Source organism: Hemibagrus wyckioides, linkage group LG13 (genome assembly GCF_019097595.1).
Source record: "Hemibagrus wyckioides isolate EC202008001 linkage group LG13, SWU_Hwy_1.0, whole genome shotgun sequence".
Lineage (NCBI taxonomy): Eukaryota > Metazoa > Chordata > Actinopteri > Siluriformes > Bagridae > Hemibagrus > Hemibagrus wyckioides.
Genome location: NC_080722.1, coordinates 16746594 through 16774477, shown reverse-complemented (window position 1 = coordinate 16774477; position 27884 = coordinate 16746594). Strand labels below are relative to the sequence as shown.

Here is a 27884-nt window from a genome sequence, read left to right as displayed (position 1 = left end):
AATAGTAATATAAAGAACTTGAACTACTTATTTGTTGTATAATTGTCTGAGACAAGTTATTTACCTGTCTGGCAGTTAATATTACACCCCCAATTTACTTCTACTATTCACAGCCAAAGATGTCTGACATTTCAATCAAACAGTTAGATTCAATCCAGCTACCGCTTAAAGCTATCTAACTAGGTCATTTTGCTCTTTCCAGCTTCAAGAGTGACATTTGTGTGACTCAATCTATATCTTCAGACGGTATTTTAGTCAGACTTTAAATATATCACATTTTATTATTGGTATTGACATGGTAAAAAAAAAGATGTGTTTACTTTCCTCTTGATCAAGTCTGAGCTATAGTTTGACACTTCTTAACAAATACAGTTAGATTAATATGCAATAGTATAAGAAGAATGGAATATTTTGTACTGCCCCTTTTGGGGGTGCCAAGTTATTATTATTATTGTTGTTGTTGTTGTTTAACTAAAAAAACTGCTGTTCAGTTACATTGAAGAAGGCAATGTAATGTGTAAATACACCGATCAGCCATGACATTATGAGCAGTGAGAGGTGAAGTGAATAAGACTGATGATCTCCTCAGCATGGCACCTGTTAGTGGGTGGGATGTTTTAGGTAGCAAGTGAACATTTTGTCCTCAAAGTTGATGTGTTAGAAGCAGGAAAATTGTACAAGCGTAAGGAGTTTGACAAGGGCCAAATTGTGATGACTGGATCAGAGCATCTCCAAAACTGCAGCTCTTGTAGGGTGTTCCCAGTCTGCAGTGGTCAGTATCTATCAAACATGGTCCAAGGAAGGAACAGTGGTGAACAGACGAGCTACTGTTGCTCAAATTACAGAAGAAGTTAATGCTGGTTCTGATAGAAAGGTGTCAGAATAAACAGTGCTTGACGGGTCAGGGCTGTTTTGGCAGCAAAAGGGGAACCAACACAATATTAGGCGTATTTCTGTCCAAACCTCCTCCAGCAGATGTACTATAACAGCTGCACACACTTTCTATATACAACAGTCTCAGTGGTCTAAGAGATTTCTCTTCCAGGATGCCCTAGAGCTTTGTGCAGCCGTTTGAACAAGTCTTTTAAACCTTTCAATCCAACTCAGCTTAATGCGGTTACAATTGGGTGATTGAGCAGCCATTAAATTCCACATGGTTTTGCTTACTTCATCTATTAATATCTTTTGCATTGCTTTATCGTGCGTTTGGGGCTGATGAAGATGAAAATCAAATATATGGGTGATATATTATGAGTCAATGCTGATTCATCATAAACTAGCCTATTTGTGTAAATAAGCCAATAAACTACATGTCTCAGACATATGGACCTCACAAGTACCTCCTATGAAACCATTTCTTCTACTTGCAACTTACTTTTCTATTGGTTCATTAACATGGACCTGTGTCTTAAGGATTCTTTTTGCCTCAGCTGTGAGTCTGCTAATTTTGATTTTCTTGTGTCTATCTGATAAGCCCTGTCATCTTCATCACTGTCTCAGCATGTTAGCCCCAGCATGTAACCTCAACGTTATTGTTATTTCAGCTGTCTATGACACCATACTGTACACCATACACCATACACCATACCAAACTATATTTACATTTACATATAAGGCATTTGGCAGATGCCATTATCCAGAGCAACAAAGCTGACCATTAAACAGCCAAGCAGCCTGCCCAATTGGTTTTGTTCCCTTATTAAGGGGACATCTTTAAATAGTATGGTAGATGGCTCAAATAACAATGTCTAAATATGTATGCACTTGACTGTATATTATATCTCATATGATTTAATATTGTAAACACAAAGCAGAACAAGTCTTACAAGTTACTTACTGCTTGAGAGAGAGAGAGAGAGAGAGAGAGAGAGAGAGAGCGACTGTGTGTATTTTGTCCACTAGAGGGTGAACTAGACTAATGAAATTTACAAGATAGCATGGAGTGTTTTTTAAAAAAAAACATTTTCTATTTCATGCTTTTAGTGAGCAGCCATGAATTATCTCTTGTTTGCAGGCACTGAATTTTAACAGTCACTCAAGAGGGGCTTGCATTTGCAACCATCTCCATGGAAAAAGAACCTAAGCATCTGATTCATCAGACCTGATGATGAATAGCACAGAAACACCCCCCCCCCCCACACACACACAGTCCTGATAGCCTTGCTACCTTCAAATAGTCTGTATCACACATGGAACATGTTTTTATTACCATCTCGCTGCATTTTCTGATAAATGAAATTTCTTTCACTTTCTTTCTTTCTCTTACATTCAGTACCAAAAAAAAGTTGAATGTATCAGCCACTGTAAAAGCATAAAGAGGCTTCATTTTGTTCATCTACGTCACTGTGTTCCCTAAAGAATGTGTTCGCGCGTGTGTGTATGTGTGTGTGTCTTTCTGCTTTGTTTCTCTGTTTTGTTAATGGTCATGCTGTCATGCTTTTTACAAGCTCAGCTTTGAATAGATATTTTCCTTTTCTGCTTGTTATGCATGTATGTGTGTGATAAATCTGATGGCTTTTAATGTGTTATATTTGAATATTTATTAGCAGGGAAATGTGCTTGCAGTGTCATACATATGGGGCTTCTTTTCAGATACCTCATGATTCAATCTTATCCATATTTAGTGGATTTATAAGGTCTTTGTGTTGTTTTGTTTTCTTATTTTTTAACCTTATTTAGATGTTGTGAAACATTATAGTGAATACAGACTTCTGTCCAATTAGAAATGAATTAAACCGTCGTGATCAAATCTAAATAAATCTACCTCACTCTCCTGCCTTGAACATTAACCTTGACATTTTCCACAAAGATTGCTATAATAATATTCAGTGGCATTAATGTTATCTGACGGGAAAGCTTAATACTGCAAAATTAAGGAGTAATATACAGAATAGGCCCAGTCACTTCAACAGTGTTTCTGAGGCAAGAGCTTTGGCTTTGTGCTCGTCTATTTCCTTAATTCCAGCTAATGCTTATAAAGCCACCTGTGCCTTTGGACCAATTCCCTTACACTCTAGTGTAGTGTGTGTCTGTTATATATGTCACTTTTCAGTCAACTAGTCAAATGCATGAGCAATTCTAAAGCAAGATGATGAATACAGATCATACTGCTCAAAGAAAGTGCAGCACAATTGGATCAAATGTACTGAGTCTTTGGCACAAATTTCAGAATGCTATCAATTTTGCAAATATGGATTAATAGTTTTAAGTGTTTTTTATTTCATATATTTTCTCATCGGTAAACAGCAATATAAGCATTGGCACAAAATTTTACAACAAAGGCCTTTCTCACAATGCAAAGAGAATCATAAATCATGGTACAAACACAAAGCTACAGAGCCAAACCTGAACAATAAACACAAGATTCCCTTTAAAAAATTAGTTTCCATTGTACCATTCATTTAAAATGTCACAAAAATGTATACAACAAGAGTCAATCACTTTGTCTGTGCTGATTTATGACAGTATTTTGTTGCCTGGATAAAACAGACAGAAAGCTAAAACGAGAACTTCTTTTAAAAATAGTGTTTCCACTGTGTAATGAGTTGACTGACTCAGAACAATACAATTTATGACATATGAGTTCGTTTAAAAAGGTAATAAAATAAGTTCTAAATAAATAAATAAAAAATTAAATGAAACTACCTTACAGTTATTATGGTTAATTTTTTCCATCCCTGGATATCTTCTCTTATTCATAACAAAAAGATATTCCTAATACAGGTCTATTAGTAAACCATCAACATACTAAAGTCCAGACAGAACATTAATGAACTCACTTAAATGACACAGTCTTAATATTAAGCCTATCAAAACACATATACATATTCTGTAACATAAAATACAAAACAATTATTTAAAAAAAAAAATACATACTGCATTATGAAACAAAACCACAAAGTACAATGACAAGGATTTGGGCCACAGTTTTCTTTAATTGTTAAAGATTCTGTCTTCACATAATTCAAGTGGCCCTTTAGAGGCACCACCAAACACCTCAATGTTGCTGTCAGCCCAGGCCACCACATTCCCAGGGATGTAAGAGGAGCAGTTGGCCATGGCGCTGATGTCTACAGATCTGAGAACCCGATCCCACATATTGAAGTGACCCAGTTCCCCGACGAATGCTTGCGTGGCATCAAAGCGGCCCCCGACCACGTCCTGTTGAGGCCATAAACAACAGACCAACACATTAAAACAAACTGATTGCTTGATTTATTTCCTCTTATACAGGGAGGGGTACAGATTATACAATACTATATGAAACAAACCTGCACAAGTTACGCATGAAAATATTAATTTGTCCTTCTTTTATATATATATATATAATATATATATTATATATATATATATATATACACACACATATCAGGCATAACATTATGAGCACTGAGAGGTGAAGTGAATAACACTGATTGGCACCTGTTAGTGGGTGGGATATATTAGGCAGCAAGTGAACATTTTGTCCTAAAAGTTGATGTGTTAGAATCAGGAAAAATGGGCAAGCGTAAGGATTTGAGCGAGTTTGACGAGGGCCAAATTGTGATGGCTAGACGACTGGATCAGAGCATCTCCAAAACTGTAGCTCTTGTGGGGCATTCCCGGTATGCAGTGGTCAGTATTTATCAAAAGTGGTCCAAGGAAGGCAACCAGCAACAGGATCATGGGCGGCCAAAGCAAGTAAAGCAAGTGTGAACCGATCCAAAAGACGAGCTACTGTCGCTTGTTAATGCTGGTTCTGATAGAAAGGTATCAGAATACACAGTGCATGACGGGTCAGGGCTGTTGTGGCAGCAAAAGGGCAGCAATATTACGCAGGTGGTTATAATGTTATGCCTGCCCAATATCTATCTATCTATCTATCTATCTATCTATCTATCTATCTATCTATCTATCTATCTATCTATCTATCTATTTACATGCTTTTCATTTAAAATTGTATAGTATAGTATCTTGTCATTTCTAGAACCATCTTCTGTCTGTGAGGTGAATGTCAAGTGCACTGAAAACATTTACTACTCTTTTTTCAGTACAGCACTACTTTAAAAGCTTGAGTCAAATTAGTCATTTCCTGATTAGACCTGCAAACGTTTTTTTTAATTTTTAATTTTATGTGAACACTGCAAAAAAAAATTAAGCATTGTGACTATCCAGCACCTGCCCTGGATAGAATAACAGTCTCTTCCTGTAATGTCTATATTAAGGGGGACCTTGTTCCACACCTCCACAGAAACCTCTTTTATATTCTTGGTGGGTGGTGCAGTGGTGCAGCAGGTAGCATTGCTGCCTCACAGCTCCATGGTCCCTGGTTCCATCCTGAGCTCAAGTTACTATCTGTGTGAAGTTTCACATGCTTTCCCTATGTCAATGTGGGTTTCTTCTGGTTTACTCCCACGTCCCAAAGACATGGCTGTAGGTGGGTTGGTTATGTGAGAGTGCCAAGAGTGGTGACTGACTCTCTGAATTGGTCTCAGCTCACAACTCATGATATAAGTTGCAGTTCTAATGCTGTATTTTATGAGATGCTTTTCTTTTCCATTTTTTTGTTACAGTGCTTCCCAACAGCTTGTTATTATGAAACTGGCAATTAGCATTTTGTTTACTTGAGAGCCACAAGAATCAACTAAGCTGTGGAATTCTCAAACTGCCATTCCTCCCACCCAGAAAGCATGACCAGATTTGCTCCCTTGGAATCTGGCTACAGATGGCTGAGACATTGTCAAGATTCAAAATCTATTTCAAAATCGAATTCCAAAAACTTCCAATGACAGGGTGAACAATTTTCTGTTGAGCCATCCAGAACCACATAGTTGACATTTATTGATAGTTGGCGACACAAAATCTAATTTCAATGAAGCTAATCCATTATTTCTATTTCTATACCGCTTAGCCTATGCAAGGTCACAGCAAAGGTGGGAGACACACTGGCCAAGATTCTAACCCACTGCAATTGCACACACACTCACCCACCTATTCATACACTACAGACAACTTAGAGATGCCAATCCACCTACAACACACGCCTTTGGACTGGAGGAGGAAACTAGAGTACCCAGAGCACAGAAAGAACATGCAAACATAGAGATAGAAATACGGAAGTACGTGGCAAATGGGCTAACCACTCAGCCACCATGCCCCAAGAGGCAAATCAAATAGTATATTAAATGTTAAGAATATTATCGCCCTTCTTACACATTCAACATTGTTCTCACTATTTTGAAAAGGAAAATACATCCAATTGCAGTGTCAAATATTTTAACATAATCCTAGCAACAACAATTTAGAAACTCAGTGTTTTGGGTCATCAGGGACTTATCTAACAAATTGTCTTTGGAAATTCCCCTTAAAGGATAAGAAGATGGAAATTTGACAATGATGAATACACATGCACTCTTTCACTTATTTCCTGGAAGACAATTGCTGCTATTCTCACCTGTTCCTGGCCCAGAATAAGGACTCCATCAGGTTTGATGGGGTGCCATGGGGCCAGGTTCTCTCCTGATCCCACTTTCTGGCCATCCTGGTAGGTCTCCCACAAACCATCTCTGGTAGTCCAGGTAATGCAGATGTGGTGCCATCTTCCATCATTCAGAGACAGAGGTAACTGTGCCACCTTCACAGGGATGGAAAGGTAAGAAAATTCACAACTGTGTGCACGTGAATAATGAGTATGCCCAATTTAAATGTGATTATGGAAATGTTATTTTGAACTGTATACAATTTTCAAATATATATTAACTTATGAACCGAACCCTAAGAAGATTGAAATGCTCTCACATAAATAGCTGGAAAACAATTATATTTACCTTGTCATTGATGAGTAGCTCTATTGGATTGTTGCCCCATTCAATCAACACAATCTCGTTTGCTTGCCCGGGGACACCATAAGAAAAAGGGGTCCCAATGCCAGGGCTGGAACTGGACTTGAGCCACATGCACACAGTAAAGGCATACATTTCTGGCAGGCTCTTTTTCACGCGACCAAAAAGGTAGTTTGTGCGCAGTGGTAGGGAGAGTTTAAAATCCTCAGGGGACTTGAGTCCTGTACCTGCTGGCAGAGAGTGTGAATTAGTAATGGGTCACCTCTGGTGGGAAACATAGTTTTCTGTATAACAGCAAAATAACTCTTAACTCTTCCAGTGCCATAGACTTCCAATTTCCTGTTCATGACTGTATAAAAAATTAAATGGTCATTCTCTGGAGAAAATTAAGAGGAATGGACCTGATAAGTCGTGCATCAGATGTGTAAATGGTTGTGAATACCTTTCTCCAGATCAGAAATTCTGTTAATGAGGGTGTTAAGGGTGTTTTCTGTTCGCTGGCGATGAACAGATGTCTCGTTATACAGCTGTGACTTCTCTTCCTCCATCTCGTTGACTTTACTCAGTAGTTGGCTCTCTAGATCACCCAGCCTACGTTGCAGCATGTCTCGCAGTTCACTGGGAAATGGAGCTCCAGAAAGGCTGGCTCGCAACTGCTGTTGCTGTGAACAAAAGATTATTAATCTGTTATGTTTCTGCATGTCTTGATACATACTGAAAATATGATACGCCACATATGATAACCCACAATACGTTATCACTTAATAAATTGTGTAAATTAATCATCAGCTACAGAGATCATTTTAAGACAGCACTGTTTTGTTGTGAGAATGTATGTAATCATTTTGAATTCAGTCCCCATATTCGGGCCTATGGCCTGATCAACCATGCAGTAATACTAATCATTTGTCTCACACCTTGCTAAAAAGAAATGACCTTATCATATTTTGGGGCTAATGAGACACACTGAATAAAATTAAGGGCTTTATAGGAATCCTGTGGCTCAGTTCAGCCTCACAGACACAGACACAACCTCATAAACTCTGTAATAACATAGAATTACTTCGTTTATTTTGTTGTTCGCTTATCTTTAAGGCTGTTGGGGTGGACTAGTAATTAAATGGCATTGTTCACTAATTAGAGTGGTGTGAGAGTTTGCACGAGGTAAGAGATATAGATAGAACAAGATGAGGGGATAATCCCTACAAATCCTCACCGCCCACACTTAATTACTATTAAAAAGCTTTTCAAAAAGATTTACAGTACAAATGTTTTGCATGGGCTACAATGTCAGTGCAGCTCACATTCAGTTTAATGTAATGTCTTTACCATATACTGTGCGTGTGTGTATATGCGCGCGCGTGCGTGTGTGTACATGCGCGCGTGCCTTTACCTATATGCATATGCACTGTAACCAAGGCAATACAGAAAAGTAATCAGCAAAATCTGGTTAATGTGTATACTTGTGCTTAGGTGTGGGAGCAGTCCATCTCACCTCTAGGTTTTGAAGCCTGTCCTTCAGGCTCTGCATGGTCTTGCCCAGTGCGTCCAGAGTTTCATTCGGATCTCTCGGGACATCGTCCATCGTGTCTTTACCGTTCCTCCACGACGAAGACTCCTCCGAGGTGCTCTCACATTGAGACAGTTTGGATGTCAGCTCTTTGATGGCACCCAGTTGCTGGGTTATTGTCTCTTGTTGCTGGAGAACAGTCTCCCGGAGCTGCATCACTGTCTTCTTCAAACCTTCACCCTGGACACTCTGAACAAACTCCGTCTGGACAGGACAACTCGGGTCTTTATCAACAGGGATCACAGTGCACAAAAAGCGCTTTTCCTTCTCCTCCTGGCCGTGGACTGCTTTAACGCAGGCGACGGTAAAAACGCACATGAGCAAAACGGAAGGACGCCGCATTTTCGGAGATATAATAGTAGTAACAGTAATAGTGATGATGATGCTGGTGTCGATGCTGATGATACTGAGGATGATAATGTCCACCTCACAACTTTTCACGGCTCTGTCATGCGCGCGCGCTCTTTGCGTCCTCAGCTGTCATAAGTCTTTTGAGTCATTTCCTCACTAAACACCACTTCATCATTAAAGTCGGTGATGATTTCTCTCCCGGTCCCTCGCTCATACTGAGACTGTAAGATTAATGCCTCAGCTTCCCCTCCCGAAAGGTTGATAGTATTTACGTCACTACAAATGCGCGTGAATTCAAGAGCCAATGAAACCAACCAACGAGAAACAAATGCTGAAGAAAAGACGAATCTTGAGAAAACAATAGGTTGTATACTTTCACTAAATGATAACCAGTGTATTTTATGAGCACCCTGGTCTTCAGAGCTTGATGGTATAAACCTTTTAATATGATAGGGTAGAGTGAGGTCAGTTATAAAAAAATAGGTCAGTTGTTAAGGTTTGGTGGCATTTGGTATGAATATGGTAGCTTTAATTTGATCTATGGCTCCAAAACAATGACAACATTTGCATTTAGAAGTTTACAGTCTTTCTCTTCAACTGATATGGATCAACAATTTTGATGGAAGGAGGTATTTGTGCCTTGTGACAGGCATCATTTTTCTGTTGATTCCTTTACCAATTTTGGAATGTTTGCCTCAGGGTTTTGCAAGCTAAATTCATTCGGCAGAGATGGCCATTCCTCCCCTTTAGACTATAGAGACATTGCGTCCTTTTGACTATTCTTTAATGACATTGATATCGCTTGGGCTCATGTCCCTGGTACTAACTATCAGGTACGGTTTAGCCCAGGCTGGACAAGTTCCTCTACACCAAACTCACCCATCCATGTCTTTATGGACCTTGCTTTGTGCATTGGTGTGCAGTCATGTTGGAACAGGAAGGGGTCATCCCCAAACTGTACCCACAAAGTTGGGAGCACGAAATTGTCCAAAATGTCTTGGTATGCTGAAGCATTAAGAATTCCTTTTTACTGGAACTAAGGGGTCAAGCCCAACCCCTGAAAAACCACACTGATTTGGAGGGGTGTCCCAAAACTTTTGGCAATATAGTGTACTTCGTTAGCTTGCTGACATCATCATTCTGCTCAAAGTAAATTAAATTTAAGTACATAATGTAAGGTAACAACTGGAAATATAAACAGCAATCAAAGGTAACATTAAAAATACATTTGTAAGATAAAAGAAATTGCTGCTTTTTTCTATGCTTTTCATCTAGATTTACTCATCTAAAGAAGTGCTTTTATATCTTCTGCTCTTTCTGTCAGTGAGGTTTATTTCAAAGGCAGCCTGGCTAAGCTTATCAAGATATTTGAAGTGTTTGTTGAGGTCATAGCAGCAATAAATCATATCGCAATTTTATCTAGTCTTAGCTGTCTTGGTTTCTGGCCTCATTTTGTTCGCATTGGTTTAGATACATATCAATGTCAACATGCTAGCTTAGATATCAGAATCACCAACATACCAGATAATCTCCACAGAGGATGTCTGAAAACAGTTTATAGCAGTTATAACACTTCATGGCTTTGCTACAAATGTCAAAAGCTTTATGTGCGTGTTGGAAACAAGCACGTTCATGAGCTATCCGATGCCATCAATCATGCTCTGTTCTTTATCATGAAACTTATTTATTGTAGAGAACAAATATTGGGTGAGATATTATGATCAACTGAACGTGAATGTAAAACAGAACACACCCTCTGTGGAGATTAATTAATTTAAAATGTAAGTTTTGTTCAGTCTCCATTTACTAATACACTAATGGGTGGGGTAAAAACTGCACTGCAGCCAGCCACAGGAGGGCCTGAGATACATTTTTGGCTTCACTTTTGCCGGTGATGCTATCTTAATTACAGCTCTAAATAATTTACTGAGTATCAGCAAGCGTTGAGAACACGAAGATGTTTAGCTAGCATGTCAAAGGTCAGTTATAAGTGATTGCACTTACATGAAAAATTGCTTTCTCCCTGGAAAACATCATGAACCTCACAAAACCTGAACATAGAAACCTGAACATATGCTGTTATGCGTGTATTTGTGCATCATGTGCTTTATGCATTCACCTGAAAATGCATTTCATAACAACAGGGTGGTCAGTTCAATCATTTTCTAGCATAGATCCTCATTAACATGAAAACATTTTTTGTTTACAAAACCTGGAGCCGTAGAATGTTGTCCTTAAAATCTTTACAAGGTGATTAATGTTACAACTGACCCCACTCGCCCCTACTACTGCATTTTGTTGCCTTGTACGCATGTGCAATGACAGTACACTCCCTTGACCAAACCATCTTCCTGTTCAGTGATATAAAAGGTCACTGACATCCAAGATGAACACTGACCGGTCAGATCACCTTTAATTTAAAGTGTTGGTTAAGAAAAGGTTCAGTTTCCTGTAAATTCTATTATGGACTGGAGCAGGCCAGTGCCATGCTGTGGGCTGACATTTCATATGCACTTTTTTTTTTTTTAATTCTTTTTTAAGTTTAAGTTTCTTTTAAGGATAACTTAAATTAAGACAAACTTAATCCGTAATGTCACTATCTATAGTGTATAGTTCAAAAGTTAGTATTATTTTATTCAACTGGCAACATGCATAAGATTATAATTATTTTATTATTAATTATTTTCGAATAAGGGCTGGTTAATAATAGAGATGAAATAAATAAATAAATAAATAAATAAATAAATAAAACAAACATTTCCTTTACAGCTTAAATACAGAACTGTTCCTATTCTTGTATGTATTGTGTGTATAAGTGTTGATATTGTGTACTGTATGTGTATATGTAAGTTTAGAATTTATATTACATAAGTATGTATCATTGTGTATTATGTCCACCTACTGTTTGAGCACCCTTAGTGGTAAATCTAACATCATTTTATTTGTCATGTGCAGAATCTGTGTTGTAAGCAGCTGAATGACCCCGAGTCGGCTCTCCGCAGTGGCCACTGCAGTGAAAGGTGATGCCCGATGCAGTCTATATTCCAGCAGTATACTGCTGAGCAATCAAAGTTCACACACCTTTCACGGCAGGTTCAGGATATTAGACACGCACAGAGATAATACAAAGCACAGTTGTATAGTTTAAGCACAGAGCATCTTATCGAGTCTTAAAGTTTAACTTGCACCAAAGATGATCATCAGCCTTCAAGAAAAAGAGTTCATTATAATATAAATAGGAGGTAGTGTTACATAACGCAGGGCATCAACAGAGCTCAGGCATAGCAAAGAAGTACTTTTTAAAAGGTCAAGCCTTGTAATCTCATTGTCAGCGTAAAACTTCTGACCACTGATGTCTGCAATATTGTGTAACGGTCGGGGGTCAGTCCTCACATGAACTCAATATTGTAGCCAAGGCAGCAATCTAACATGCAGTATAGAAACCAGAACCCACAAAGCTGTGGCTTTATTCATTTAATTGAGTGTCCAAACATGATGACCCATATAATGTATATTAATATAGATTTGTGGGTTAAAATGTGCATTTTTTTATTAACAAAGTTAAGTCTAATAGAGGTTGTGGTGAAATAATAATCATGCATTAATTACTAGTGAGATCATATTTGCTGTTGTTATACAAATTATATTTACACAATTCAAGCGATCCTATTGGTAAGGGATCATTGCTTCTTCTAGGGATCTTACTGTGAATGTGACCTAACTATTAGGGATGAGTAAAAATATCTTACCTGGAATTCTGAACAATCACTTCCCAATCCTCTGTTAGTTTTGTCCTCTAAGGAAAATAGAGACCTGCCATTCAGTTTTCTAATTGAAACACGAAATGGGTCCCTTTTTCAAAAGAGTTCCTTGATAGTTGAATAGATCCTTTCACAATCACAAACATCATAATATGTAAAATAGGTAAAATGGCCTTCTCAAGGGTTTTTCTATGAAAGGCTCTGTGAAGGGTTGTGCTCTGCAGTGAGCAGACATCCATTCAGGTTATATCACAACAGGGGAAAATGCTGTTAATTCAGCAAATGAGCTTTGTAATAATATCAGTTCTTAGACACTGTGTTGCTGAGGCATGCATGCTGGTTTATAGGATTAGATGTGTTCATGCTGTGTGTCTCCCTTGAGCTGATATGACCATGAACTCTGTTATGTAGGGAATAAGTGGTTTATAACACACTAACCAACTTCTGTTAGCAGTCAGTCTTACTTGCATCTTTATCTAGGTCGGAGTAATTCTGAATGAAATTGATCCGATATTAAAGAGGCTTCTAATGAACAAATGCCCAAATACAAAATTTACAAGAACCAATCCATGCCATGAATCTGGTTCAGATCATTTGTTTAAAAGAATAATGTAACAAATTTAAATGATATCTATAAAATCTACGTATAAAACTGAACATGCACTGATCAGGCATAACATTATGACCTATTGTCTAATATTGTGTTGGTCCCCCTTTTGCTGCCTTCTATTCTGACACCTTTCTATCAGAACCAGCATTAACTTCTTCAGCAATTTGAGCAACAGTAGCTTGTCTGTTGGATCGGATCACATGGGCTAGCCTTCTCTCCCCACGTGCATCAATGAGCCTTGGCCGTCCATGACCCTGTCACTAGTTCAGCACTGCTCCTTCCTTGGACCACTTTTAATAGATACTGACCATTGCAGACCAGGAACACCCCACAAGAGCTGCAGTTTTGGAGATGCTCTGATCCTGTTGTCTAGCCATCGCAATCTCATCACAATCACACAAACTCACTCAAATCCTTACACTTGCCCATTTTTCCTGCTTCTAACATCAACTCTGAGGACAAAATGTTCACTTGCTGCCTAATATATCCCACCCACTAACAGGTGCCATGATGAGGAGATAATCAGTCTTATTCACTTCACCTCTCACTGCTCATAATGTTATGCCTGATCAGTGTATACTGCCTTACATATGTATAAAAAAATCCCTTAATTAAACAGTTAACTAGTAATTGAATAAGTAATTAATAACAAGGTAATATGTTGGAGTAATAAAATTACATATATTAAATTTATGTCTAAAACAAGAAAAAAAAAAATTTAAAATACTTTTTAAAAATACAACTTACCATAATACTAAGCAAATAATTTGACATCACATTAAAATAATAATAATAATAATAATTTTAACGTTAACAGTGATGTGTTCATTTGTTTGGATGACTGTATATAAAGATTTTCTTTTGCCATTTCATTTATTTTCCAGAAAGAACCCAAACGCTGTATACTCATGCCATTGAAATAATCATTAAAACTAAAATGCATTTTTTAAAAAGCATGCTTTTTTAAGTTAATTTTCAAAAGCCAAATAAAGCACAAATGCCTTTAGTAATAATTCAGTGATTCAGTTGAAATAATATTGCAGGTTGCTGAGGGTATGCATTTGATCAAACATTCAAGCAACATACAAGCAGGCCACACTTTATCTCCACACCGAGGCTCGGCCTGTTTGATCTGCTGTATCTGAATATATCGAGCTAATCTGTTTTGAAGTTTCATTCGCTGGGGGTCACAGGATGTCACCTCTTCTTTTATGTTGGTGCAGCTCCATGCTGAAGCCATTGAAATGATAATGCAACCTTTTCACCATCTGGATCATTTTATTGTGCTCCAGGATGGCTATTCTGATCGTAATCAGTCATAGGAAAAAGTTGGAAAATGTCTTTATTAACCAGATGGCTTTTTTCCCATTATTATTTGTTATAATGATAATTTATTGTATTAATGTTTCCAGGAATGCAGGAAGGCATTGAAGCTGCTGGAATTTTAAGCAGCACATTCAATTCAAATAAATTCAGTTTTATTTGTATAGTGCTTTTAGCAATGTCACAAAGCAGCTTTAAAGAACGATATAAATTCAGGATTTAAATTTTACATATAGAAGAAATTTATCCCTGATGAACTCCTTGAGATGAGATGAGGAAGAAATCTTGAGAGAATGCATCCTCATTTGGCTGACACCAGGTAGTGTGATTATAAATTGCCTCTACACTATATTGCCAAAGGTTTTGGGACCCCTGTTAAATCACTTAATTCAGGGGTTGGGCTTGGCCCCTTAGTTCCAGTGAAAGGAACTCTTAATGCTTCAGCAAACTTTGTGGGAACAGTTTGGGGATGTCCCCTTCCTGTTCCAACATGACTGTGCACCAGTGCACAAAGCAAGGTCCATAAAGACATGGATGAGCGAGTTTGGTGAGAAGGAACTTGACTGGCCTCCTGACTTCAACCTGATAGAACACCTTTGGGATGAATTAGAGCGGAGACTGTGAGCCAGGCCAAAATTGGGAGATCTGCCTTTAAATGCACATGAATTTAATATAGAGTTGGCCCGCCCTTTGCAGCTATAACAGCTTCAACTCTTCTGGGAAGGCTTTCCACAAGGTTTAGGATTGTGCTAATGAGAATTTTTGACCATTCCTCTAGAAGCGCATTTGTGAGGTCAGGCACTGATGCTGGATGAAAAGGCCTGGCTCACAGTCTCTGCTCTAATTCATCCCAAAGGTGTTCTATCAGGTTGAGGTCAGGACTCAACCAATCAGTCAGGCCAGTCAATTTCCTCCTCACCAAACTCGCTCTTCCATCTCTTTATGGACCTTGCTCTGTGCACTGGTGCTCAGTCATGTCGGATCAGAAAAGGGTCATGCCTAAAGTTGAGAGCATGAAATTGTTCAAAATGTCTCGGTATGCCAAAGCATTAAGAGTTCCTTTCACTGGAACCAAGGGGCCAAACCCGACCCCTGAATTAAGTGATTTGGAAAGGTGTCCCAAAACTTTGCCAATATAGTGTGTACGTTTATTAGAGGTTCATCTAAAAGAAATTAGAATATCAAGGAAATTTTCATGTATTTTAGATTTATTACAAATGAACTAATATATTCCAGTTATAACATGAAGTGCAATTGCAGTTCTCAAATTATTATAGCAATTGTAGACCTAAGCCATCATAGCAAAAACTGTTAGCATCAATTGCAGTAATTTGTGGTTTCTAAGTGGTACCAGCCACTCTAACTCCAACTCCAACAAGTAGCAGAGTATCAGCATGGATCAGGCTGGTCCAGTGAGCAGAAGGGGTCAGGATCACTGTTAGAGAGAGAGAGAGAGAGAGAGAGAGACAGAGAATTAAATACTTAAGGTGCAAGAGAGATTGGTTTGAATTTATTCTACCATCATAAGTTAAAGATCAACACTGTCAGTAAAGATTAGTCAGAATGTTCCAGATGCATCCATGCAAGCCTAAGCCATGACATTACCTCCTCTACGCTTGCCTGATGAGCTTGTATGTTTCAGATTTGAGCAGAACCTTTCTTCCTCCACACTTTGGCCTTTCCATCACTTTGGTAGAGGTTCATCTTGGTTCCAGATGTTTTGTAGCTCTGTATTTGTTTGTAAATTCCAATCTGGTCTTCTGATACTTACTGCTGATGAGTGGATTACATCATGTAGCATGGTCTCTATATCTCTGCTATATCTCAGCTCTTCTTTGTGATTCCTTCACCCCTGTTCTGTGGAGGTTGTTGGTGATGTCACTGACTGTTATTTTGGGGTTTTTCTTCACAGCTCTCTCAGTGTCTCAACTGCTGTCATCTTTCTTGGCTAAACTGTTTGATGTCTGGTTGTTTTTACACCAAGAGTTTCTTTCTTTTCCAGGTCATTCAAAATTGTTGGCCAGCTGTTACAATACCGTCAGAGGGGACTTGATTTACTCTTGGAAATTTAAGTCACAATCAAATTATTATTTAATAATTACACATTCAATAATATTTTAGTGAAGTACAAATATTCCTAAATAATGCTTTAGTACAGACTGTGCCCTCTGATAGTGATTATCAACAGTATGCTGGTGTTAATGTAACCGCAAAATCCATAATTAAAGCCTTCTCAAACAGGTCTGTCCATCAACATACACTCACTGTTTGTTTTATAAAGTAACACCTACACACCTTCACATTCATTATTCAATCAGCCAATCATGTGGCTTAAGTTAATATATTTAGTATATATATTCAGTTTATATTTTTGTTATTTGATATATTTTTTGTTATATTTTTTACCCTAATTTGGGTATTTTAGTATTTTTGTTATATTCCTTCCTATTTTGTATATTACCTGTGTTTGTGGATACTGCTGGAAACTGTGAATTTCCCTTTGGGATGAATAAAGTATCTATCTATCTATAAATCTGTCTTAATGTTCACAGTAAACATCAGAAAAGGGTAAAAAGTTTACTCTGTGACATTGAGCGTAATATTATTTGTGGTATTTCAGAAACTGCTGATCTGATATGAAGATTACTCTAACTCAAATAAACCCTCTTACAACTGTGGTGAGCAGAAAAGCATCTCAAAATGCAGAACACATCAAACCTTAAGGTGGATGGGCTACAACAGCAGAAGACCACATTGGCTTTTACTTCTCAGTCAGCCAAGAACAGAAATCTGATTCCGCAGTGGAACAGGCTCACTAAAACCATATAATAACAACTTATAACTATATTATTAATGTGTTGTTACTGTGTTATTACCATGCATATTAATTACCATATAGTAACATTATAACTTTTTACTAACTGCACACATTATTAGCATGTTACTACTGTATTACCGCTACACCATAGGTTTTTAGAAAATGAATAATGTAGTTCATTATTTCTGATATTTGCAATAAATGTTTGTGCATTTGACTATTTCATAAACTGCTGATCTGTTGATTCGCCACAGCAAATCATTTGGTCTGCATATTTCGATTTGGCACAAGTCTTATGCCGGATGTGTTTCCTGACGCAACCCTCCCCGTTAATTCAGGATTGAAACTGGCACTGAGAGCTAACTCTTCGGTGGCTGGGTTAGCACCCTGCCCGGGAATCGGACCCGGGCCACAGCAATGAGAGTGTGGGATCCTGCCGCTGGACCACCGGGAGGCTTGAATCTTAGAATGGTGTAAAAAACAAAAACACTGTGTGCATCAGGTAGGGCATCCGGCGTAAAACCTGTACTAAATCGAAATGCTGACCAAATGATCTGCTGTGGTGACCCCAAACAGGGAACAGCTGCAAAAACAACAACAACAACCTGAAACTGTTGGCTTGTATCTTTATTGTTGCAACATGATTGGCTGAGTAGGTAAAATGCACGAATGATCAGGTGCATAGATATTCCTAATAAAGCATCTCTCTCTCTCTCTCTCTCTCTCTCTCTCTCTCTCTCTCTCTCTCTCTCTCTCTCTGTGCCACCAGTTCGGTTCTACATTACACGTTGATATCGCCATCATGTGGTGTATAGTATAATTACACCTAAGTGTTGAGTGTTTACACAACCATCCCTCTCTTTTGTGTAGATGATATTTATTGTGATAAAGCTCAGTTTGGATGTTTGTTCTTAAATCATGTTTAAACTGTTTTCATTATAAACGTACACAGAGCTCAGTATTTAAAATATATCGCACTTCTACAGTCAGATAAATATTTTGGGTACGTTGACATAAGACATGTTTAGTGTTTTACATGCATAGACATTCGATGACTAGGAAACAGGTTTATCTTTAGGATGGAAAAAACTACACAGAAATGATTCACCTGTTTAAATACAATGGAAATGTAAGACCATCACTTTCGATGGTCTTCTCACTCCCGCTATAGTGGAACATCCTTCCGCTGGGGACTATTTCTTCGTAATGAAAATGACAAAAATATTACATAGACACGTGTTACTTTCTTTAATGGTGTGATATGTTCGAAACTGTATATGCACTGTATTTTGGTTTGATATTAAGTCGGAGATATACAGAGTATTAGTTACTCGATCGGCTGGCGGAATGTGGGATTCTTCAAAAATCCTCCGCCGCATTTGAGTCAGTGTGAGCGGAAATACAAATAAAACTGCTTCCGCTTTCCGTCTTGCTTGGTGAGTTTGTGGATGGTCTTTCTTTCTATGTTTATGTTCTTATTTGTACAAAGCGGAATATAATCGCTGAGCATTGCTTGCATCCGTGTGCACCTGGATGTCTGTTATTGTGTGTTTAAAAAACAAAGCGCATGCTTATTCAGCATTGAACGGTGGAAATGGCATTGAGTTGCTAAGTTAGCGAAGTTAGCTGCAGTGTGTTGTGAATGGTGTGGATGTTAGCTCCAGTGTAAGCTCACGCGCCGGCGGCTATGCTGTTTATTAATACATGTTTCAACTCTGTGCTTGATGGCTGAATGATTAAACGTGTCTCTCTCTCTCTTTAACTTCACACCGCAGTGATATGTGCTGTTTACCGCAGCAGCAGCAGCTCGTGCTGTTAGCGCGCTAATTAGCTTAGCTGCTTGATCTATAGCTTGCAACTTGGCGCGCGCGCAGTTAAAAGTTGGCCGGGATCTTTAATGTTGCTTGTGTGCAACTTTTAAAAGCACGCTGTGATGGATATATGTGTATGTGCATATATATCTATATTTATATGATGGATGTTGTGTACAGTATTGTGAAGCCAATTGTTCTGCACTGCAGACTGTTTGCGACACCGCCTTACTCATATGCATTATATGCACTGCTGGCTATCAGGCGTTTATTTTAAATTTCTTACTTTATTTTAATTCCTATGTATATAATACACTGCTTATAAAACCCAGTAAATAGCGCACGCGCTGTGTTCATCACACTAAGTCAGTGATATGTGCATATAGCGCTGCTTGTAGGTGTGTGTGTATATAAGTGGTTGACATTGTGTGTGTGTGTGTGTTCATGTCATTTCGGACAGGATGAGTTTGAGCTGCTCAATCCTGCACGCACCGGCCCGCCCCTAATTGAGCTGCACGCGCCGCCGTCATGGCGTTCGTGGCCACGCCCAGCGCCACCGTGGTGGATCAGACCACCCTCATGAAGAAGTACCTGCAGTTCGTAGCCGCCCTCACCGACAACAACACGCGTGAGCATCACCGTACATGTTTTTGATTGTGGCATCACTGTAGATCTCTCCCTGGCATCCTCATGTAAACTGAGCGCTAGGAGATGTGTTTATGTCCCAGTCAGCATCATGTGTCAACTGAGTAAACAAATGCTGATGAATTTCACAAAACAGAGGGTTGTTTCCAAACAGTTTTAGCCCAGTTTTGCTTTCACAGATGCACTTCTCTCATTGTAAATTTGGTTGCTAGAACCAGGAATAGCCAAATACACTATATTGGCAAAAGTTTTGGGACACCTCTTCAGCATACCAAGACATTTTGCATAATTTCATGCTCCCAACTATGTTGGAACTGTTTGCTGGAACCCAAATGTATGGAACAATTTGGGGTTGACCCTTTCCTGTTCCAACATGACTGCACAACAGTGCACAAAGCAAGGTCCATAAAGACATGGTTGAGTGAGTTTTGTGTGACGGAACTTCATTTTGAGTGGAGACTGCGAGCCAGACCAAAACTGGGACTTTACATGCACATGAATTTAATATAGAGTTGGCCCGCCCTTTGCAGCTATAATGGCTTCAACTCTTCTGGGAAGGCTTTCCACAAAGTTTTGGAGTGTGTTTATGGGAATTTTTGACCATTCCTCTAGAAGTGCATTTCTGATTTTGGACGAGAAGGCCTGGCTCACAGTTTCCGCTCTAATTCATCCCAAAGGTGTTCTATGGGGTTGAGGTCAGGACTCACGGGTGTTGCAGGCCAGTCAAGTTCCTCCACACCAAACTCGCTCATCCATGTCTTTATGGACCTTGCTTTGTGCTCAGTCATGTTGGAACATGAAGGGGTCATCCCCAAACTGTTCCCACAAAGTTGGGAGCATGAATTTGTCCAAGATGCCTTGGTATGCTGAAGCATTAAGAAATTGCTTCGAGAACCCTCAGGTGATAGCGGAGAACACAGTGCCCTCTCCAGAGATGGTGGGCATGATCACATCAGTGCTGGTTAAGACTGCTCCTGAGCGGGAGGACAGCGAGACCAGGACAGTCAGTGCCTTCAGAGCTCCACGCAGTGTTTTGTTTTTATAATATTTGAGACACAATGATGAGAGCGATGTGCTTATTTTACTGGAACTGAGGTGCCAAACCCGACCCGTGAATTAAGTGATTTGGAGAGGTGTCCCGAAACTTTTGGCAATATAGCGTATTTCTCCTTCAAGTCCTCAAGTATTTCTCCTCAAGTTCTTTGACCAATTTACAGAATGACGTCAAATCTACATCAAATGGATATTTGAGTCACCAACTGTGTGCTATTTCTCAATTTTAGAGGATGAGACCAAGCTGAAAATGATGCAGGAAGTCAGTGAAAACTTTGAGGTAAGTCCTAAAGTCAGGCAGAAATGTAGACTGTTGTTGTTGTTGTTTTCCTCTTTTCACCCTGTTTTACACTTCGAATATTTAGAATTTTTATTTTCTTTAATCTCTCTCTTTATTTGTTTTAGAATGTGACATCATCTCCACAGTACTCAACTTTCCTAGAACACATCATCCCTCGCTTTCTCACCTTTCTTCAGGACGGAGAAGTGCAGTTTCTTCAGGAGAAGCCCACTCAGGTGCTTCACCCACCTTTTCTCTTTGGGCTGTTACTCATAACTGTAGAAACCCAGTCAGGTTTCTTACTCTAATGTTCTCTTACAGCAATTAAGGAAACTGGTCCTTGAAATTATCCACCGCATCCCTACCAATGAGCACCTGCGACCTCATGTAAAGAACATCCTTTCTGTCATGTTTCGCTTCCTTGAGGTTAGTTGGATTTCACGCAGCATATCTGCAGTATTCGTACATTATAGTAACTATTAGACGTTGACTCCAACTGCCAGTACTGCCTATTGAACCCTTCTGTTTTATTCTGTAGATTGAAAGTGAAGAAAATGTGCTCATCTGCCTGCGCATCATCATTGAACTGCATAAGCAGTTCAGGCCTCCGATCTCTCAAGAGGTGAAACACTACATCGTTTCCAGTCCGTGTTGTTTTCATATCAGTATTAAGCAGCCAATTCAACCGTTTCCCCTTTCTCCTTTAACAGATCCATCATTTTCTGGACTTTGTGAAGCAAATCTACAAAGATCTGTCGAAAGTAGTGGTATGTAGTTGTAATATTGAATAATACATCAGCCAATCATGTGGCAGCAGCACAGTGCAAAGGATCATGCAGTTATAGTTCAAGAGCTTCAGTTAATATTCACATCAAACATCAGAATAAAGGAAAAGTGTGATCTGTGGCCATTTTGCTCTCTAATTAAAATATCCAGTTAACTGTGATTAAGTGGAGTGTCTTATTCCGATTTAATGAATTGTACACTTAAAGGATAACAAGCTGGTCCTGTACAATGTGCAATACATGTTTTGTTAGATAAGCTGGATAATCAGTGATAACGATTTAACCACTGATCTGACTACCTGTGATCACTCACTGGAACCTGTGTTATCGTTAAAGCCCGTAGTTTGTGTTGCACCAATTTTTAACTGTCCTCCGATTCTCCTAGACGAGGTACTTCGAGAACCCTCAGGTGATCGCAGAGAACACAGTGCCCTCTCCAGAGATGGTGGGCATGATCACATCAGTGCTGGTTAAGACTGCTCCTGAGCGGGAGGACAGCGAGACCAGGACGGTCAGTGCCTTCAAAGCTCCACGCAGTGTTTTGTTTTTATAATATTTGAGACACAATGATGAGAGCGATGTGCTTTAGCCCAGAGAATGGTGCACGTGTGTGTGTATGTATGTGTGTGTGTGTGTGTGTGTGTTTAAAGTACCATCAGTTCTGGGCGCTGAAAGTAAAACTGATAAGATCTGAGTGTCTCTGCTGCTCTGCCTCTGCCACTGAAGCTCAATTTACAGACTACTTTACACTTAGTTGAGAATCTGATGCTTATTTGATGTCTGAGAGCTGTTTTTATCCCTCAGCACACTTCATCTGTTGTTTTCTCTATATGGCATTTTTCTTTACAGCCACTAGAGGGTGCCCTCCACCCGAGATTGACCCATTTTCCGTCAATTACAAGTGCTTGTGGTCTTTAGTGTCTGATCCGGGAGATATTGTATCATCTACAGCTGTTTGATAATCCATTAACGTCCTTCCAGATAGACTCGGTGATCATTATGCTGCATGCGAGGGAAAGCGCTTTCAATTAATTACTCCTTGTGTCATATTTTATTAGTGACAGCTGGTGCACCATTGAGCAGCCGAGCTCTGTGTTGTTTGAGTGATGTCGTCCCGCAGGGTGTGTCTCATTTTTCCTCGTCTCTGTGCTGCAGCATACCATCATTCCTCGGGGGTCGCTGTCTCTCAAGGTCCTGGCTGAACTGCCAATCATCGTGGTGCTCATGTATCAGGTGAAGGAGACAAGTCACAAATTCATGCAAGCTTTCTTATAAAAGATAACGATAATTAGTGTGTAGAAACTAGCCGGTGTCTCATGGGTAGTTGTACATTCTACTAATGATTTTGTGTCTTTTTTTTTTTTGCAGCTCTACAAACTAAATATTCATAACGTGGTGTCTGAGTTTGTGCCATTGATCATGAACACTATCATGCTCCAGGTGTCTGCTCAAGCACGGTCAGTTTCTTCTTTTTAAGAAGATATTAAAACTTGCTATTGTACATGGCATGGCTTCACAACCTTTTTGCTCAGTGAATTTGAACTTGGATTTGAATTTAATATTCTCTTATGTGGGAATTGATAGAAATGATTGATGTTATTGTAAATAACATTGAGATTCACGTATTGTGTCACAATAATATTTTAGTGAGGGTACAACTCATTTTACAGCCAAAAATATTCAATTCTGCGTATTCATGCTCTGTTTTAGTAAATACACCGATCAGGCATAACATTATGAGCACTAACTATTCCGGTGAAGTGAATAAGACTGATTTTCTCCTCATCATGGCACCTGTTAGTCGGTGGGATATATTAGGCAGCAAGTGAACATTTTGTCCTCACAGTTGATGTGTTAGAAGCAGGAAAAATGGCCAAGCGTAAGGATTTGAGCGAGTTTGACAAGGGCCAAATTGTGATGGCTAGACGACTGGATCAGAGCATCTCCAAAACTGCAGCTCTTGTGGGGTGTTCCTGGTCTGCAGTGGTCAGTATCTATCAAAAGTGGTCCAAGGAAGGAACAGTGGTGAACCGGTAACGGCACACTGATGCAATATTAGGCAGGTGGTCATAATGTTATGCCTGGTCGGTGTATATTAAACGTAGATTAGTACTGTATATAGTTACACAGTTATGCTAAAGCAGCATTGCTGCAGTAGGCTAGAGACTGAAATATCGCCCATGCACTTTTTAGAATAAGGGCATGTATTGCAAAATGTAGCCTGAATATTGTATTTAGTGTTTTTATCAGTTTGTGCCATGGCCCTGCTGTGAAAAATAAGCTTATGTTTATTTTAATGAGATGCTCTGCGGACGTCCAGTTTGATTAACATGACTGCTGGTCTTGGAGGATAAATAGGTGTAAAATGGCTTGAAAAGGTGCTTCGGAGTGCATAAAGCGTACTGGAGTTTTCTAAGAATTTTTAAATTATTATTTGGAAATATTTCCTAAGTGAACAAAACTACATTATAAATAACAGCTGGAAAGAAACCCCACATCTGTGGCATCTCTACATGAGGTCACAGCCTTAAGGTTGAGAACATATGGTATAAAGGAATATCAAGTTAATTAAATTCTGATTTTTGCCTATCTCTGATCATTACAGGCAACACAAACTATATAATAAAGAACTTTATGCAGATTTCATTGCTGCTCAAATCAAGACGCTGTCCTTTTTGGCCTACATCATCCGCATCTATCAGGTACTTCGCTTATTAGAGATTGATCTCCTTTTAAAAACGATCGACATTGACTTAACTCATCCATAAACTTCTCTTAATGTGATTAATCAATGTGTGTGTGTGTGTGTGTGCACTTGGTCAGGATCTGGTTGCGAAGTATTCTCAGCAGATGGTGAAAGGGATGCTGCAGCTGCTGTCTAACTGTCCTCCTGAGACTGCTCATTTGCGCAAAGAGCTGCTGATCGCTGCTAAGCACATCCTCACTACAGATCTGCGCAGCCGTAAGTCCCCGTCTCCCTACACCGTATTACACCAGAACACACTCCCACGTCGCTCACGCACTTTCAACAGTAGTTTTATTTGCAGTTCCCAAACAAAGTTTGCTGACTGTCTGAACTAGTACTTTGACGTGACGTGGGATAATATTTAGCACGACTTTTTTTTTTTTGGAACGTCATGTGGTGATGTTAATGATCTTTGTGACTTCATTCACGTCTAATATCCTATGAGGATTTTAATGAAGTGCAAAATTGATGGAGCCGCATCATGCTAGACTCCTGCAGTGTTTTCTGTGTGCTTCAGTTCTCAATCAATAGCAGTTGAGAATGCAACGTGATACACTCAGCTAAATCATTAGTCCTGTAGAGAATAAATGAATCAATGAGAAGCTCTGACTACAAAGACACAGCATCGATGGCTCGTGGTTCAGGGGCTGTTTGCCCTTTCTGTAATGCTGAGAGGTTTTGCTGGTATCTGATATTCTATTTATCTTGCAGAATTCATTCCATGCATGGACAAGCTTTTCGATGAGTCGATACTCATCGGCTCGGGCTACACGGCGAGGGAAACTCTGCGGTAAGAGCACCCTTTGATAACCTTTTTCTCGCATGCTTTGGACAGGTGTGAATTAATGTGACGCCAGTCAGCACGACTGCATCATTGTGTCCCATTAGAGATACTGGCAGGTGTTGGCACATTTTCCCCAGAGCATGTTGAAATTTAGTGGGGTTGGCAATCGTACTGTGGCGTCTTCATAAACGTCTCACACTGCAGTCTCTGCCACTTTACTGACAAATCTGTGCAGGGGGGAAATGCAATAATCAGAAAATGTGAAAATGACTAGTTAATGATGCGTTGCTGATATGAGAAAGCCCAGTGGACTAAGGAGGCCCCAGTTCCTCTCTCTGAGTACCAGGCTGTAAGCACCTCTGTGGGATGGAAGGTGGGGAACCTGTCCTGACTCTGGTCACTGTCCATCACTCGGACACCAAATGTAACACGCCTGCCAGCATAGCTTCCACTCAGAATCGTCTCTGCCTTCATTCTTCAGCCTGGCTCATATTTGGATCTGTCAGGATGATTAGAGTTATTTATTCTGGATTGCGTTCTTGAAAAAGTAGCCAGCCTGTCTCAAGTGTTTGTCTCAAAAGATCTGCCACTGTCGAACATCTGTGCTTTGATCCTCTCTTCACTGCGTAGATGAAAGTCATAAAGTAATTCAAAGATATGAATGTGAAGTCCTTTTCTTTTTCAGACCCTTGGCTTACAGCACGCTTGCAGACCTGGTTCATCATGTCAGGCAGAACTTGGCTCTTACAGACCTCTCGCTGGCTGTACAGCTGTTTGCTAAGAACATCGATGATGAGTCCCTGCCCAGTAGCATTCAGACGATGTCCTGCAAACTGCTGCTCAACCTGGTGGATTGCATTCGCTCTAAAAGTGAACAGGAGAATGGCAATGGCAGAGATATCCTCATGAGGATGCTAGAGGTGAGGCAGGATCTACAACGGTCAGGCTTAGGAAAATGTTTCAGCTAACCAAACCAAGCTCTATTAAAAACTACTGTAGCAGAGCCGGTCGATCTGTGGGTAACTAGTTAAGTGAGACCCCTATTTGAAACCAGTCCAGCTCCTTCGTTGCAGTACATGCAGCTATTGGTAGCTCATCTGGGTCAGTGAGTAGTTAAAGGGCTAGAGACATTAATTCTGCAAGGAAGGAGGTTTCTCAGACTTTCATATAATAAGTTATATATATTTCATGGCGTGTTTAAAAGAAATCAGTAACAAAAATAAAATTAAAGATCAAATGGAGAAGGAAATTTTCTAACCTGGTGTTTCTTATCCTATTAGATGCTATTATTTATAATCATGAACTAATAATTATTAATGATTAAGTTAACTGTCGTCATCATTCGGACATACAAATAGTTTATTCTGACATTTGAAAGCCTGTAATTCCATTTAACGGGACCCATTTAACAGGTTTTTGGTGAATATCTCTACTATTCACTGCTCATAAAATTCGAACCCCTGACAGGTGAAGTGAATAACGTTGAGTATCTCATTACTGTAGCACCTGTCAAGGTGTGGGATATATTAGGCAGTAAGTGAAGTCAGCTCTCAAATATGATCTGTTGGAAATGGGCAAGTGTAAGGAGCTGAGTGACTTTGACAAAGGCCAAGTTGTCATGGCTAGACGGCTGGGTCAGCGTGTCTCTGAAACCGCAGATCTTGTGTGATGTTGGTATAGAAAGGTGTAAATGAGTTAATGGTGTTTTTGGGTCAGGCTAGGTACTCTAGTCTGACCCTGAATTTTTCTGTCTGTGTTTTGTTTCATACCCCTTTTCTTGTAATGTCCACCAGGTATTTGTGTTAAAATTCCACACCATTGCACGCTATCAGCTCGTGTCCATCTTCAAGAAGTGCAAGCCCCAATCAGAGATGGGTGTAGTGGATCCAGGAGCGTTGCCTGGCGTCCCAGCCACCCCTACAGCCACCACACCGGCTTTACCATCACCTGCCCCTCCCACACCAGTCCCTGCAGCCCCGCCTTCTGCCACATCTTTTGACAGAGCAGGGGAGAAAGAGGACAAGCAAACTTTCCAGGTGTCAGATTGCCGCAGCTTGGTGAAGACCCTCGTGTGTGGGGTGAAGACCATCACATGGGGGATCACCTCCTGCAAAGCTCCAGGAGGTAAGGGCTTATGACTGTTGTAAATAATAAGTTCTGGATTTGTCATCCATCACGTATTCCCTTCACTTTTACAAGTACACAGCAAGCAGACATCTCTCTCCTTCTGTGATTGATACTCGGTGTAGGTGTGTCACGGTATAAATGTCACACGATGAATTTTTTTTTTTTTACAGCAGTGAAACAGATTATTACAGTACAGATTAATGGCTGATGGATGTTAAAATCTATATTCTTTTTAGCAATTGTTTTATCTTTCTCCTATTGATTTTTAAGCAAGCAGAAAGCTTTTGTTTTTTTTATTTTTTTCAGGCTTTTTAAACTGTGACTGCTGTTTTGCCAGCATCACATAAGCAATCCTCAGTAGAGCCAAGTGTTGTGATTTATATTGTGCGTCATTTTTGT

At 39.6% G+C, this 27884-nt stretch overlaps 2 protein-coding genes across 4 annotated transcripts in view; one reads left to right on the top strand and one right to left on the bottom strand.

Moving 5' to 3' along the window:
- Positions 1 to 3216: 3216 nt before the first annotated feature.
- nptx2b (neuronal pentraxin IIb) lies at positions 3217 to 8992 on the bottom strand. Of its 2 annotated transcripts, none has more exons than XM_058405755.1 (5): positions 8317 to 8992; positions 7264 to 7483; positions 6807 to 7051; positions 6434 to 6613; positions 3217 to 4161 (listed from the first exon to the last, which is right to left on the bottom strand). In XM_058405755.1, exons 1-5 carry the CDS (start codon positions 8731 to 8733, stop codon positions 3934 to 3936), a joined length of 1290 nt encoding a protein of 429 aa, XP_058261738.1. In that variant the 5' UTR covers positions 8734 to 8992; the 3' UTR covers positions 3217 to 3933. The 2 variants fall into 2 exon arrangements, with proteins under 2 accessions (XP_058261738.1, XP_058261739.1); XM_058405756.1 differs by having other exon boundaries at positions 6807 to 7048; positions 8317 to 8990.
- Positions 8993 to 18648: 9656 nt separating this feature from the next.
- Positions 18649 to 27884, top strand: part of trrap (transformation/transcription domain-associated protein) — a 64144-nt gene continuing 54908 nt past the window's right edge. For both annotated transcript variants that reach the window (XM_058406144.1, XM_058406143.1), the window contains exons 1-15: positions 18649 to 18690; positions 19526 to 19693; positions 20994 to 21043; positions 21169 to 21279; positions 21365 to 21469; positions 21582 to 21665; positions 21754 to 21810; positions 22214 to 22339; positions 22984 to 23061; positions 23197 to 23285; positions 24434 to 24530; positions 24652 to 24790; positions 25286 to 25364; positions 26044 to 26278; positions 27152 to 27482. In XM_058406144.1, the coding sequence (XP_058262127.1) occupies positions 19594 to 19693; positions 20994 to 21043; positions 21169 to 21279; positions 21365 to 21469; positions 21582 to 21665; positions 21754 to 21810; positions 22214 to 22339; positions 22984 to 23061; positions 23197 to 23285; positions 24434 to 24530; positions 24652 to 24790; positions 25286 to 25364; positions 26044 to 26278; positions 27152 to 27482 (1681 nt within the window). In that variant the 5' untranslated portion in view covers positions 18649 to 18690; positions 19526 to 19593. The remainder of the gene's footprint in view (positions 18691 to 19525; positions 19694 to 20993; positions 21044 to 21168; positions 21280 to 21364; positions 21470 to 21581; positions 21666 to 21753; positions 21811 to 22213; positions 22340 to 22983; positions 23062 to 23196; positions 23286 to 24433; positions 24531 to 24651; positions 24791 to 25285; positions 25365 to 26043; positions 26279 to 27151; positions 27483 to 27884) is intronic.

Excerpts from the sequence above, each read along its gene's own strand:
- nptx2b (XM_058405755.1), bottom strand. The coding sequence starts at position 8,733 with ATGCGGCGTCCTTCCGTTTTGCTCATGTGCGTTTTTACCGTCGCCTGC. Across the intron at positions 7,052-7,263 it reads AATTTCTGATCTGGAGAAAG|CAGGTACAGGACTCAAGTCC; the intron begins GTATTCACAACC and ends ACTCTCTGCCAG. Across the intron at positions 4,162-6,433 it reads TTATTCTGGGCCAGGAACAG|GACGTGGTCGGGGGCCGCTT; the intron begins GTGAGAATAGCA and ends TGGCCTCAACAG.